Source organism: Pocillopora verrucosa, chromosome 5, assembly GCF_036669915.1.
Source record: "Pocillopora verrucosa isolate sample1 chromosome 5, ASM3666991v2, whole genome shotgun sequence".
In the NCBI taxonomy this organism is placed as follows: domain Eukaryota; kingdom Metazoa; phylum Cnidaria; class Anthozoa; order Scleractinia; family Pocilloporidae; genus Pocillopora; species Pocillopora verrucosa.
In genome coordinates, this window is record NC_089316.1 from 1020658 (window position 1) to 1033583 (window position 12926).

At 37.4% G+C, this 12926-nt stretch overlaps 2 protein-coding genes across 6 annotated transcripts; one reads left to right on the forward strand and one right to left on the reverse strand.

The window, feature by feature from the left end:
* The first annotated feature begins 104 nt into the window (after window positions 1–104).
* On the forward strand, window positions 105–7321 carry LOC131783027 (elongation factor 1-delta). Of its 2 annotated transcripts, XM_059099774.2 has the most exons (12): window positions 106–325; window positions 1421–1489; window positions 2042–2123; window positions 2489–2551; window positions 2857–2891; window positions 3770–3853; window positions 4426–4480; window positions 4906–4952; window positions 5723–5738; window positions 6229–6291; window positions 6466–6581; window positions 7224–7321. In XM_059099774.2, the coding sequence occupies exons 1-12, from the start codon at window positions 203–205 to the stop codon at window positions 7260–7262; spliced, it is 792 nt and encodes a 263-aa protein (XP_058955757.2). In that variant the 5' UTR covers window positions 106–202; the 3' UTR covers window positions 7263–7321. The 2 variants fall into 2 exon arrangements, with proteins under 2 accessions (XP_058955758.2, XP_058955757.2); XM_059099775.2 differs by lacking the exon at window positions 1421–1489 and having other exon boundaries at window positions 105–325.
* A 1603-nt stretch (window positions 7322–8924) lies between these two features.
* On the reverse strand, window positions 8925–12004 carry LOC131783041 (ectonucleoside triphosphate diphosphohydrolase 1). 4 transcript variants are annotated; one of them, XM_066167247.1, is made up of 4 exons: window positions 11849–12004; window positions 11630–11677; window positions 11411–11499; window positions 8925–10251 (listed from the first exon to the last, which is right to left on the reverse strand). In XM_066167247.1, the coding sequence occupies exon 4, from the start codon at window positions 10231–10233 to the stop codon at window positions 9001–9003; it is 1233 nt and encodes a 410-aa protein (XP_066023344.1). In that variant the 5' UTR covers window positions 10234–10251; window positions 11411–11499; window positions 11630–11677; window positions 11849–12004; the 3' UTR covers window positions 8925–9000. The 4 variants fall into 4 exon arrangements, with proteins under 4 accessions (XP_066023344.1, XP_058955778.2, XP_066023343.1 ...); XM_059099795.2 differs by lacking the exon at window positions 11411–11499; XM_066167246.1 differs by lacking the exon at window positions 11849–12004 and having other exon boundaries at window positions 11630–11801.
* Between the last annotated feature and the right edge of the window lie 922 nt (window positions 12005–12926).

Here is a 12926-nt window from a genome sequence, read left to right on the forward strand (position 1 = left end):
TGTGTATTTTCTTTTGCCTCATCTGATTGGTTAAATTTACCAACTTCTCAAAGCTATCCAATCATATCTCGCGACATATCTGGAAACCGGTACTAGAAAAAAAAGTCTGAGCCGAAATTATTTCTCTTACTAGCTTTGTCGCAACCGAGTGTGTTAGTGGCTGCGAAAGTCGATTAAATTGATTTCTCGTTTGAAAGTCAACATGAGTGCGGCCATGCTTTGTGAATCCGTCTGGGTCGACAGGCCTAAATATGAGGAGGCAGAAGCACATTATCAAAGATTTCTCGCCGGAACTGTCGGCGGATCACATGGCACAGAGAAAAAGGTGATTAAAGTATATTTCTCCCTACATAAATCTTGATTTTAATAGTTAATCGTACATGTACACAAGGAATCAACAAGATGGTGAAATTGAATTTTCTAGATCTGACGCATTTTTGGCCTGCCAGACTCCACGCGTCTGAACATTGTCACAGTTGAAGCAAATATATTAAAATTATTTTGTAAGCTTGCAAATTAAATTGCTAACAGTGAGTGATTGAAAAGGCTTCTTTTTTCAAGAGAGGATACATAAGCAGTTTGGCATCTTGAAACAATCACGTACAGATGTACACTGCAGAATTTCTCGTTTTACTAATTTCCCTCACTCCCTCGGCCAGAGAATGTACGGAAATGGGTACAGTGCATGTACTAAAGAACGCGAGATAATTTCTTGGAGCTTTAGACATAAATATTTTGGACGCACCCGTGCACTAATTGCATGTATTGCATATGTAATACTTAAGTCAATTTAACTCTCTCATGCAACGTTACTCATTGCATTATGGTTGCAAATTCACGGTGTACATGTTTATCAGACACATGCAGCGTGTAATCAAATCGCTCTGACGAAGGCCCAACGCTCGAAACGTCAGCTTTTAAACTCTTTTCAGTGGCCAATTAAAACTAATTAAAACTAAATTACCTTGTTATACTCTCCCGCCAACGCAACACCACAGTTACTAAGAAACTAACCCCTATTTATAATTATGCAGTGTGTAAATTAGTTCTTCAAACAGTTAACTGATTGGTCGTGGTTGATTTTTCTGTGAGATGGAAAGAATGTGAGGTTGAAGTTCACACCTTTCACCCTCAAGAGTGATGAGCATCTAATTTCTCCATACAATATCACTGTGACTCACACTTATAGGTTGAAAGAATAAAGGAAATGATCACCAACCAAAGAATACACCAGCAAATGAGTGCAAATTTCTCATAGTCTTGGCATGCATTCAGAATTTCACTCACCAGTAATTCCATACAGTCTCTCTTTCCTCCTCGCTTTCTTTCATTCCCTCTCTTCTCTTTGCATAGTTTTAACATTCTAATTTCCATTTCTGTTCTTTCCAACTTTTTCAAAACTAATTCTGTTTTCTCTCAGGGTTCAAGCTTTTCTCCAGTCCAAGAGATAGCAAATGCCCGTAAAAAAATCCAACAGACTCTAAACACGGTAAGCTAATGTTTAGCTTGCCCCATCTTTACTAAGAGTCCATTTGGTTTTCCAGCTCAACTCCTAATTTGACTGGTGATCTGAATAGTTAGTCTTCCTTTATCTTATGGTAATTTTCTATAGCTAAGACCAAATTAGATGATTCTGTGTCTTTGACTCGGATAATTAACATTCGTAATAAATGATAAGAAGGAAAGTCCAAGCAAGAGGATTCTGCCAACTGTCAGTCTCTTACCAAAAACCCAAGAGGTTTGGCCCAAATCCTGGTCACAGTTCCTCCAAGATTTTGTTTGCTGAGGTTCTTTGAGAAGCAAGAACTCTGTCAATGATCCTGACAGAAAAGTAAATGACTGAATTTGATGGGCAAAAGACTTGATATGCTAGTGTGTCTGGTGTTGCCCAAATTCTGGATTTTGAGCTGTTTCATCAGCAGATATTTTCATCAAGATTTGTGCTAGATTTTGCTCCTGGCAATTTGATGTCAATTTTATTGGTTTTCAGATGATTTTTATTACTCACTGTTTAGCCATTATCCTATGTGATTCTTTTAAGGCTCTAACTTCCACAACGGCTTCTGCTGGAGGAAATAATCGTATTGCTCAGTTAGAGGAAGAAAACCGTGAACTTAAGAAAGGTATTATTGTCATTATTATTCAAACATTGCAAGAGGGGATGAAAGTTTTTATGGCAGGTCCTCCCCCCTCCCCCCTCCCCCAGCAATTTCTGTATCCATCTATACTTTTAAGTAAAGAGAGGTACTGTAAGAGAGATTAGTAACTTGTCAAGAACACAATGCAGCAATCTGGTGAGGGCTCAAACTCAGATCTCTCAATTCAGATTCCATCAAACAACCAAGCTTGTTATCCACCCTGGAGTGAAGACCTGTCCCATAATTCTCCTTGTCACTCAACTCTGCCTGACCATATCATAACATACTGGTATTGGACGACATTCTCCAATTACTGAAATACAATATATGTTGTGATTGATCTTCCACAGTCACTGAAGAATTCAAGACTGCCCTTCAGAAGCTCACACTACGAGTTGATCAACTTGAAAAAGGTAATAACATTTGGCAAGTTATCTCAACTAATGAGTAGATGGCTTGTTCTTATCTTAACCAAATTATTATCCAGGGCACACCAACAACATCAAATTTATAGTTAACATGTGAGAGTATTGCTCCCTGAATTCGCCAGCAATTGAGTGAAGCTATAATATTTCTATATTGCTAGACAAACATATTGCCTGTAAAAAAAAAAAAGAGGAAATTAGCTATACTATGCAGATTCTCCTTTTTTAATATTTTTTATATTTATATATATTTATTTTCAATATTTTTGTATATTTTCTTGTTCTGTTGATAGGAAATAAACCACAAGGATCAAGTCAGCCATCAAAAGTAAGAAAGTAAAGTTTCGGAAAAACTTACAGAGTAGGCAGTAATACAAAGTCATGTATTTGCTGTGCTATCATGTGTCAGTTTACAGTTAGCATTTCATTTAACTGTTTAACCCCTAAGAGTGACTAGCATCAAATTTCTCCTTGTAATATCATCACTGAATCACATATTAATGTCATGAGAATAAAGGAAATGATCACCAACTAAAGAAACGTTTGATTGTTAAACAAATTCTCCTTGTCAGCAACTTAGTAAATGTACAGAGGACAGTATGGAGAATATGAATACTGATGTTAGGGTGTAAAGGGTTAAGGTTATTGTCTCTATATTGCATGCACAGCAGAGATTTTTCAGGTCTGATAAACACAACTTTCAGACTCTTAGAGGCAACAATTACCAAAAGGGGTCATAGGTCAACCTCCTTCTAGTCCTTCATTCTGATTAACCCTTTGTCTCCAAAGGTGTGATTGTTAATTCTCCCATCTAGCTGATACACATTTTCTGGTGAATTATTTACTAAAATTTTGTTGGATCAAGATAACAACTTCTACCTGATAAGTTTGAGTATTCTCATTACCTGTCTGTTGGATAATGTTTGGATATTATGGGGAGAATTAACATGTGTGTGACTTCTGGGACTTAAAGGATTAACCAACCCAAAATATGGACATTCAAGAAACCTGACTGTGAACAGTGATTTAAAGACATGCTTAAACTCCCTCCCCTCCCCCATATAAAAAAACCACCAAGATCTCTCTTGACAACTCTTCTTCTGTACAGTAATTTGAAATCATTTACAGGTATCTCATTCAGAAATTCTTTTGGATGACTTCTTGCTGACTAGAATTTATCACTTTTTTTCCTTTCCTGCATTTTAGCCTCAGATGAAGGAGGAATCCAAGGAAGATGAAGATGATGAGGACTTTGACTTGTTTGGCTCAGATGATGATGAAGATGAAGAGGTGATTTTCTTGACATCTTGTTTTAACTCTTAGAGCCTTAAGAGTTGCTTGCATTGTAATTTCTCCTAACAGTGTTATCCCTGGATCAAACTTTAAGGTAATGAGAATAGGGCAAACTATCACAAATTAAAGAAACTCTTGTTTAAAAAAAACATCTCCTTGTCAGCGCAGTAGGAACTTTATGGAGAACAGTATGGTGAATATGCATACTGACGTTAGGGTATAAAGGGTTCAAGAAAATTGAATGAGGTTTTGAGGAAATCCACTTTAAAAGAGGGCATTTTTGTTCTACTTGCTTGGAATCTTAGGAATCTGAGTGAAAACAAGGAAATTAGAAAAGGAAACTTCCCTGCAGGACAGTTATGCATTTAGCCCTAAAGATAATTGCTAATTTTTAGGACAATAAAGAAATTGCAACTATTATGACATGTCAGATAATATGTGTGATATTCTTTACTTATCTAAGTCTTGACCCAAGTTCACAGAACGCTGTGTTTATCTGATGGCTCAGGAGTTATATCTTCCAGATATAGAACAAGCTATAAACTCATGTTTTTTCTTTGATTTCACAGGAAGATGAGGTCACAAAAGAAAGACTGGCACAATATGCAGCTAAGAAAGCAAAAAGTAAGTTGTTTTTTTTTTACAGGAGGCCAAAAGTTGTTGTAGTGACTGGTTATTGCCTGGACATATCTCATGGGTGAGGTACCACTCCATCCCAAGTAGAACTTTTTATTTCATTCAGATTTTCAGACTATTAGTACATATTTAAACTATTAGATTCAGAGAGGCCTTATTTAAGGCTAAGGGGTTTGAGCCACACAACAGAATGACCTGGCTTGGAGTCAAATCTCTATTTCTAAATCTGTGGTTGGGTGCACCAGTCACCACTGACAGCATATCATACTAGCAGTGTGCCTTGTCATTCCAATCTCTCTCAAGAGAAAGGCATTACCAAGAAATTTCCTCCTGTACTGAACCTCTTAATCTGATGCACTGAAATCCTTATTCATGTCTTATGCTTATAGCTTGGTTGTGCATTTTTATTTTAGAACCAGCACTAATAGCAAAATCAAATATCATATTGGATATAAAACCGGTATGATGATACTTAAATGTTATAAAGTTGTAATGGGGAAGGTCATTGTTGTTGAAAATTAATATTTTCTGTTTTAGAAGCTATGGGTTGTACAAGTAATCATGTAGTTCAAATTAGCCCAAAATAGCGTGAAGTCTCTCAAAATAAGGAGTTTTTAGCCCTGTAACCCTTTAACTTTCAGAAGTGATTAACATGTGACTTCCCCCTACAATATCTAAACATTAGCCAGCAAACAGGTCACGAGAATATTCAAACTTACCAGGTAGTAATTGTTATCTCAATCTAAAACCAAGTTCTCATAACTTATTTACAAGGAAATGTGTAATAGCAAGAAGGGAGAGTTAACTATCAGATCTTGGGAGTTTAGGGGTTAAAGTATTTACTTTGCTCTTTAAATTGAGATAAGTTTTGTACAAAGTCGAGCCAGCAAATTTAACTTGTGTAGTTGTCCCAAGTTCAAGTCTCTGGCTTGAGTATTTCAGTAACCAATTGATCCACCCCTTGCCAGTCAGCATCTTAAGCCAAGTTGTGTTTATTTGAATAGTTTTTTCATTATTTGTTCATTTGGGCCCTTAGAGGCCCTATTGAGGAAGTAGTATATTATGTGATTGTTATTATCATCATCATTCTCATCATTTTATTTTCATTATAATTATCACTATGGATATCACTCTCATCATCATCATCGTCATCATTATCATTATTAGTGTTGTGGTGTTTTAACTTTATTTATTCCTTTATTCTTTTTTTGCCTAATTTTCCTGTCACAGTGGGATGATGAAACAGGTTTGTTTTATATACCTAATAACTTGCTTGCATGAGTCAGCTAGGCAACAGGGAATTAAATTTGATGTGGCTAGATCAAGTTTGACTACACTACTTTTTAACCAGTAAAATCTCCTAGGCCAGAATTTTTGTACTCTCCTCCCTTATGACTGTTCCAGTATCTGAGATTTCATTTCTAGTAGTTTCTAACATGAAATCAAAGGTGCTATTGGATGAAATTTCTGTTTGGATCCATGATCATGTTTTCCATGTTTTGTGTGTGAAATTGGGTTGTATCTATTTCTCTGCCATTTCTTAGCTTTAACTCATGAAAAGTTGTATGTTGTTAAATAATTGTAACAAGCATGCTTCAAATTCAAGTTACTCTACTACAATGTTCTCTAGAAGTGAAAAATGATTACAGCTTGGTAGTTGGTTAGTCAGCCAGTCAGTTAGGGATTGCGGAAAGGTACATGATGATTGACAATTCTTTATCCTTTCCTGTATCCAGATATTGCTGCCATGGAAAAGGCTGTTCGTTCAATTGAATGTGATGGATTGGAGTGGCAAGCAAGTAAGTTTAATATTAATTCTGGCAAAAGAGAAGGGTTGATCTGTTATACATTCACACCATGGGACATAATGTATTTTTGTCATTTTGATATGAAGTATATCAGTTGATGTGATTAGCTGCATGGGAGATGAGGAGAGTTCTGCTGCTGAGTAAAACCTTACACTTTGTTCCTAGGTAAGATTATGCCTGTAGCATATGGTATCAAAAAACTTCAGATCTCTTGTAAGGTTGAAGATGAGAAATGTGGTACAGATTTCCTTGAGGAAAAAATCACAGAGATTGAAGATTTAGTAAGTATAATTACATGTATTTTATATTCTTTTTATCATTTTTGTTATTGTTGTTATTATCTGCAGATGATAGAGATTGTTGCAGTTATGAACACTGCTTTAATTAGCAGTTTTAAAAATACAAACGGTACAAGCCTGAATTTTTTTTTCAAGCTTTATTTTCACCAATGTTTGAGTAGTGTTTATTACTGCAATGATCACTTTCATCTTCAAATATATGAAATACATGCATCTACAGTCGTTTATCATTATCATTATTATTAGTTGCAATAGTTTTTTATTAGTTCTATGATTGCCTAGGTGTAAATGGAATCTTAAGATTGGGGAAGAATCAAAATGGTAAAAGAGTCTCCACCACACCCTACCCCCTCTTCCAAAGGAGTCTCCACTACACCTTACCCCCTCTTCCCAAGGAGTCTACGCCACACCCTACCCCCTCTTCCCAAGTATTCCACACCACACCCTGCCCCCTCTTCCTAAGGAGTCCACAGCATACCCTACGCCCTCTTTCGTGGCCAAATTCCCTGCCGCACCCGCCAGAAATTATTCCACGATTTCTTTTGTCTGTCTTAAGCCGGCCTTGTTGAAATTTTCATTGGTATGTATATATTTTTTTTTCATTTTTTTTTGTGCGCCTTGCAGGTTCAAAGTGTGGATGTCGTGGCTTTCAACAAGCTCTGAACTACTGAATTATGCCTGTGAATTTACGCAGCAATCGAATAAACTTCATTTAAATTCAATCGATTGGCATTTTATTGTTTGTTTTAATAGATGTCACAGGGCGTGAAATTAACTTTTTTTTCTGATAGCCATTTGGCTCCTGAATTCTTCAAAGTGGTAGTCAATTCAAAAAAAGTTGGTCGCCATTTTCAAAGACAAACAAAATCTTTCTTTACGCTGTCAGCGTTCTAGATAGACCCTCCAAAATTAAGTTAGGGAAAAGATCTTTAACGTGCTACAAAGTGGACACTAGGATGGATGATATACAACCTTCAGGCTCATCTAAATCCAAGATGGCGTCTAGTTATCGATCGAGATGCATGTGCTACGTTTTGGAAACAAACTTAACGAGGAAGTTTGCCGCGGATTTATCCTAGCAAATCTTTTTAATTCACTATATCTCTTGGTAAGGTTATGATGAAACGTTCTAGTCGCCAATTTGGCGACTAACTTTCAGGATTTGGTCGCCAAAGTGAAAAATTTAGTCGCATTGGCGCCTGTATTAGGCGCAATTTCACGCCCTGCTGTCAACATTTTCTCCCTGAGCCTCTATCAACACCTGTTTAGATGGAGGAGTTGCGTATCAGCCGCCAGTTGTCCAACCTAATATTTCAAGAGTTTCAATTACGATCCGTTTAACCCTTTACACCCTAACACCAATAGGCATTCCTAAGGTGCCAACAAGGAGAATTCGTTTAACAATAAAGAGCTTTTTTTTTTAGAACATTTCCTTTATTCTCGTGACCTTAATGAGTGATTCGTGGGTGATATTGTGAGGAGAAATAAGATTCCAGTCATTCTTGGGAGTTCTCTTGTCCTCGTTCTCCTTTGTCTCTATTCACCAATCTGGTGTTTCTCTTCCGTCCAAGCTGATAATTTAAGGGCGTCTTTCTGTAACAGTAAAAACGACCAAAAAAACCGGGCGACGAAGCTCAATGACGAGACTCGGCTCTCTTCGGTTATTTCCGGTATGGTTCGACGGCGATCAAGTGCGAGACCAAAACGCTTTTGGACAACTTGTATCAAAAAACCAAAGTTATCACATGACCTTATGAGTAAAGGGGTTAAGTTTCTAAAGAAAATGTGCTGCTGCTCCGGTGGGAGAGTACAATAGGGTAATTTAGTATTATCAACAGAGGTAATAGCGTAAATTGACCACCGTAAAAGGTTCAAAACTGATATTTCGAATGTTGGCCCTTCGCCAGAGCGATTGAAATTCTTTACGGTGGCTAATTTACGTCATTAACTCAGTTGGTAAATTACCCTCTCAAAACAAGACGGTTTGATAGGGAGCCAATGAAAATTCACAAGTGATCGACTCGTGGGAAAACCCGAGTGAATACTTCGCTTCTAGTTTTAATGATTGACGAGATGATTCGATTTCAAATAGTTTATAATTTCCCCACCCTTCTTCCTGATTTCTTTATGAATTTTGGGAAAGATCTTTTTTATTAAGTTCACATGTAATTCTTGAACGAAAATCACAGTCACGCAGACTGAGTTATGTTTCGTACTTTATTGCATATTGAACAGAACTTGAGATATCCAATAACTTACGATAGTTATCCTGAAATCCCTTTATACTTTATTCTTTTTTAAATACCTCTCCCTGCTAAGTAACTTATGACTTTTCCCCGAATAAACTAATGCATGTCATTGATTGGCTGACTACATAAGGAATTCTACCTTTGTATTTTTTTCACAACAATTCTGAATTGAACAGAGCAGCACCAAGGGTCCAGCCCAAACTAAACCCTTCCAATGTGTTGCCAACCATGATAGTTTTGTGAGCAGACAAGCCGTAACCGTGGGTGAGAAGCTCAAAAACGAAATTGCCTCCGAAGCAATGATCTTTGGCATACGGGTTGCTGTTGATGCTCTCGAGTGTTTTAGCGCAAAAATCTCGCGATCCCTTATCAAACATGGCTGGTGAGAGGGGTTTGGTGCAATCGGAACACAATATCCCGATGGTCGTGGCAGCGTAATATATCCCAGCAAAACCAAAATAATTCCCGCGTAATTTGGGCTGATCATGAAACGGGCAATCACTCTTTTTGCAGAAAAACGTTTTCTCAATAATTCTTCGACAGGCGGGAACATTTGCAATTCCTACGACGGTGAATAATTCACCACTGATATCAGTTGTTTCATTGAAACCTTTATGGTGACACGGACTTTTGATAACACCATTTTTGAAAGGTTTCTTTGGCAGTCGTTCAAGGTATGTTTTGCGAGCTTCATTCAACCCATACCCTAAATAACTTCTGGCAAAAAGATTAAATTTTTTACCTCCCACATTGATTGAATACAAATCATCCTTCTTTCGCCAAAATTGGACAGCATTTTGATGGGAAGCCCCGCCCAAATCCAATATCCCGTAGGTATGGTGGGATTTCCCTGGGATAAAATTCCCCTCCAAAAAATTAACAGACATCCAGGCATAGATCCCTTCAAGTGCCCCCGAGATCACTCTAGCGTCTTCAGGGTCAAACATAAATGGACATTTAGCTTTATCGTTCAAGACTCCTTTTACTTGCTCCATAATCGCCTTAGATTTATCTTCATCTAACAGTCTCATTCCACCAGTGGCGAGGAAGAATAGATGTGTGCTGGAGTGTTTTTCCGCTGGTATTGTCTTCATCGCTGAATCTAGTAAGGGTCGTAGATATGCCTCAATTTCCGATGGGTCCAGGTCGGCGATACCTGGTTTTGCTTTGCTGGTTGAAGGATCAAGTTCGTGCACGTCTGTTACTTCCAACGGGGGCGAGGCGACGTCAATCTTGTAGATCTCAAGCTTTGTTTTGGTAGAGCCTGCATCAAACATAATGACGTACTCAGTTTCGTCTTGTACCACGCGACTGCCTAATCCGCGGACCAGCATGCTTGATAGGCTCATCAGTAGCAAGATAAGGTTACCTTGTTGTCGACCCATTTCCTTGCTGCAAGAATACTATTAGGAGAAAATGAAGCAAAACTTATACAAAATTGTCGCATGCGTAGAATAAAGTCCTCAAGGCCAAGTGTAAACCCATGTAGCAATAGTTAAGTAGGTCCATTAAGGGCGGGGCAGAGGATGTTTGGGGATCACATAATTTTCAGGGGGAACCGAGCGAGGGATCAGTAGTCGCCAACAGAATTTAAAGGGAAGACGGATCAATATCAGTATCTGGGCAACTGCCCACCTACCCCTCCCCTAGCCCAACATTAACCTTAAATTGTTGTCAATTGACTGTTTTTGAGTTAGGGGAGGAGTAGGCGGGCAGTTTCCCAGATACCAATATTTTTTTTCGGGAAGACTATAGAAAATCGACTTTCCAATTAATTGCTAATGAGGGGAGGGGGTCGGGGTCATAAGAATATTACAGAGCCCCCTCCCTCCCTCTCCCAAGCGAAGAATAATGACCAAATGCTTTGGTGTATTTTGATCACTCTTCTTCGTAACCAAATGTTACCAGCTCTACTCACCGATTTTTTTTTTTTTGGTAACTCCAAAGCTAAAAAAAACTTTTTTGTAAAAGTTCTTCCCAAAAAATAGCGGCCAAGTGACTTGTTGAGGTGAAATGGTATTTCACTTTCAAAAATGCACGTGACATGTTTTCGAAACTACAGGTTTTCCAAAGGGAAGTCATTTCAGCACTACAGGTGTAAAAATGTGAGAACAAATGATGACCTAAATATTGAAGCCGATGTCTTACCTACATCCGGTAATTCTGATTCCATTTCAGAGAGATTTTTCGGCAATGACTGGATAACTTTTTGTAATCAACCGTTAAGATTCTCTAAGATTTTGGCCATTTGACGGATGAAACATCGAGACCCTTAGAAAACGTTTCTTACAATAAGAAACTAAAAATTTTTAACTCTTTTGTGATATCTGTTGATATACGTCGCATAAATTCGACGAAATATTTGCCTTGAGGGTTAATAGGGAATGAAATGTCCAATTATAATGTCTTTGATCCTTGTTAAATACCTGTTGCAAAGCTCTTACAGTAAATCAATCGTGTAACTAAGTGTAAATGAGATAGCACAAACCCACTGAGACCCAGGAAATTAGAACAACATAACCACGAAGACATTCAACAAAACAGAACATGAAGACAACTTACAATTTGACTTTAACCAACTGTTTTAACGAGTGCGCTCTCCGACTAGCACTGTTGGTCTTTAGAGCTTGTAACTTCCTTTAAATGTTTTGCTGTGATAACAAATTAAGGCACAATAGTTCATTATCACTCTCTTATAATTATCCACCGCCAATAGATTCAACGCTGAGTTATGTATCAAAACGACAGTTATCTTTAATGTGAATTAGGCAAAAAACTTACCGGATCAGTTATCATGAACTTGGAAGAAATTCTCAAGCAACTGATAACCTAAAATTAAATTCAGATATTTAAGTTTTATATTATCAACCGAGTTGAAAATTGGCTACCGTAAAGGCTTCGAAAGCAACGGTGGCAGTTTACATTATCAATTCAGTTGATAAAACCTGGTTATTTTTTTTACACTCCCACCGCCGCAGCGCAGGTTCTTTCGAAACTTACCCCTTGCTTAAATATAAAATTTAGCTTTCTCGTAAACTTAATTAGTGATTTCAGTTGAATAAACTTTCATGGAAATTGAACCGCCCTAGTAACTCAGATTTTGATTGACTCTACGTATACGTGCTGCCGATTAGAAGAACGAATGATTACAGGGTGACAAAAACATCAATGCTAAACCGAACAGTTTTTTCTTTGTTAGTTAATGAGCTCTAATTTTTTCGTGCAGCTGGTGAGCAGAATTTCGTAATTTATTCCAGTTGTGTTTGAACTGTACAACGTCACAGAATGGGAATCGATGATGAAATTTACGGTCTCTGCAAATACAGCTGTGAAGCAGTGTGTTAAATGTTACAGTTGTCAATTAAGGAGAAATATCTTTACTTGTCTTTTTCCTGTCTCTTGAGAATTAGTGAAGACGGTGTCCTTCTGCGATAATTAAAACGGAAAAATCATCCATACATGGCAGTGGCAAACGGCAAAAAGATTTACACGATAAATGTCAAAATTGCACACACAATTTCACATGGTTTCACTTTCATTGAGAACGTAATTACTCTCAAATGTGTTTTCGACACATATGAGATTATTTGGTTTCATCAACTGAGTAGATAGTGTAAATTTGTCACCGTAATGAGTTCCTAAAGTTTATTTTTAGGCGTTAGCCCTTCGTCAGAGCGATTGCCTTTTTACGTGCTCTCGTAAGGTTGAATAAACCTAATTACAACATAAATTTCCTACAAAAAAATAGAGGAAAGGTAAATGTTACAAAAGAAAAAAGCTAATTAGGTATTAATCAGGCAAATTCAAATGGTCTTCACCTATATCTTTGATACTGCACAAGTGCGCCATGATATCATCCTAAAATTTGAGAAGTAGACTGTCTTAAATTATTAAGATCAAATTGTAACAGCATAAACGTTTTCTTTACAACTGAAAGTACTTTTATCTTAGAGAGCAACAGTAAGGGTAGGTTGAAAAAAAAAACAGAAATAAGAGTTAAGTAACCTAATAGGGTAACCTAGTAAACCAAATACAAACAAAAAAAGATACAAACGAAGCGAAACGGAAAAAATTCAAT

Excerpts from the sequence above, each read along its gene's own strand:
- LOC131783027 (XM_059099774.2), top strand. The coding sequence starts at position 203 with ATGAGTGCGGCCATGCTTTGTGAATCCGTCTGGGTCGACAGGCCTAAA. Across the intron at positions 2,892-3,769 it reads GATCAAGTCAGCCATCAAAA|CCTCAGATGAAGGAGGAATC; the intron begins GTAAGAAAGTAA and ends CCTGCATTTTAG. Across the intron at positions 6,292-6,465 it reads TGGATTGGAGTGGCAAGCAA|GTAAGATTATGCCTGTAGCA; the intron begins GTAAGTTTAATA and ends CTTTGTTCCTAG.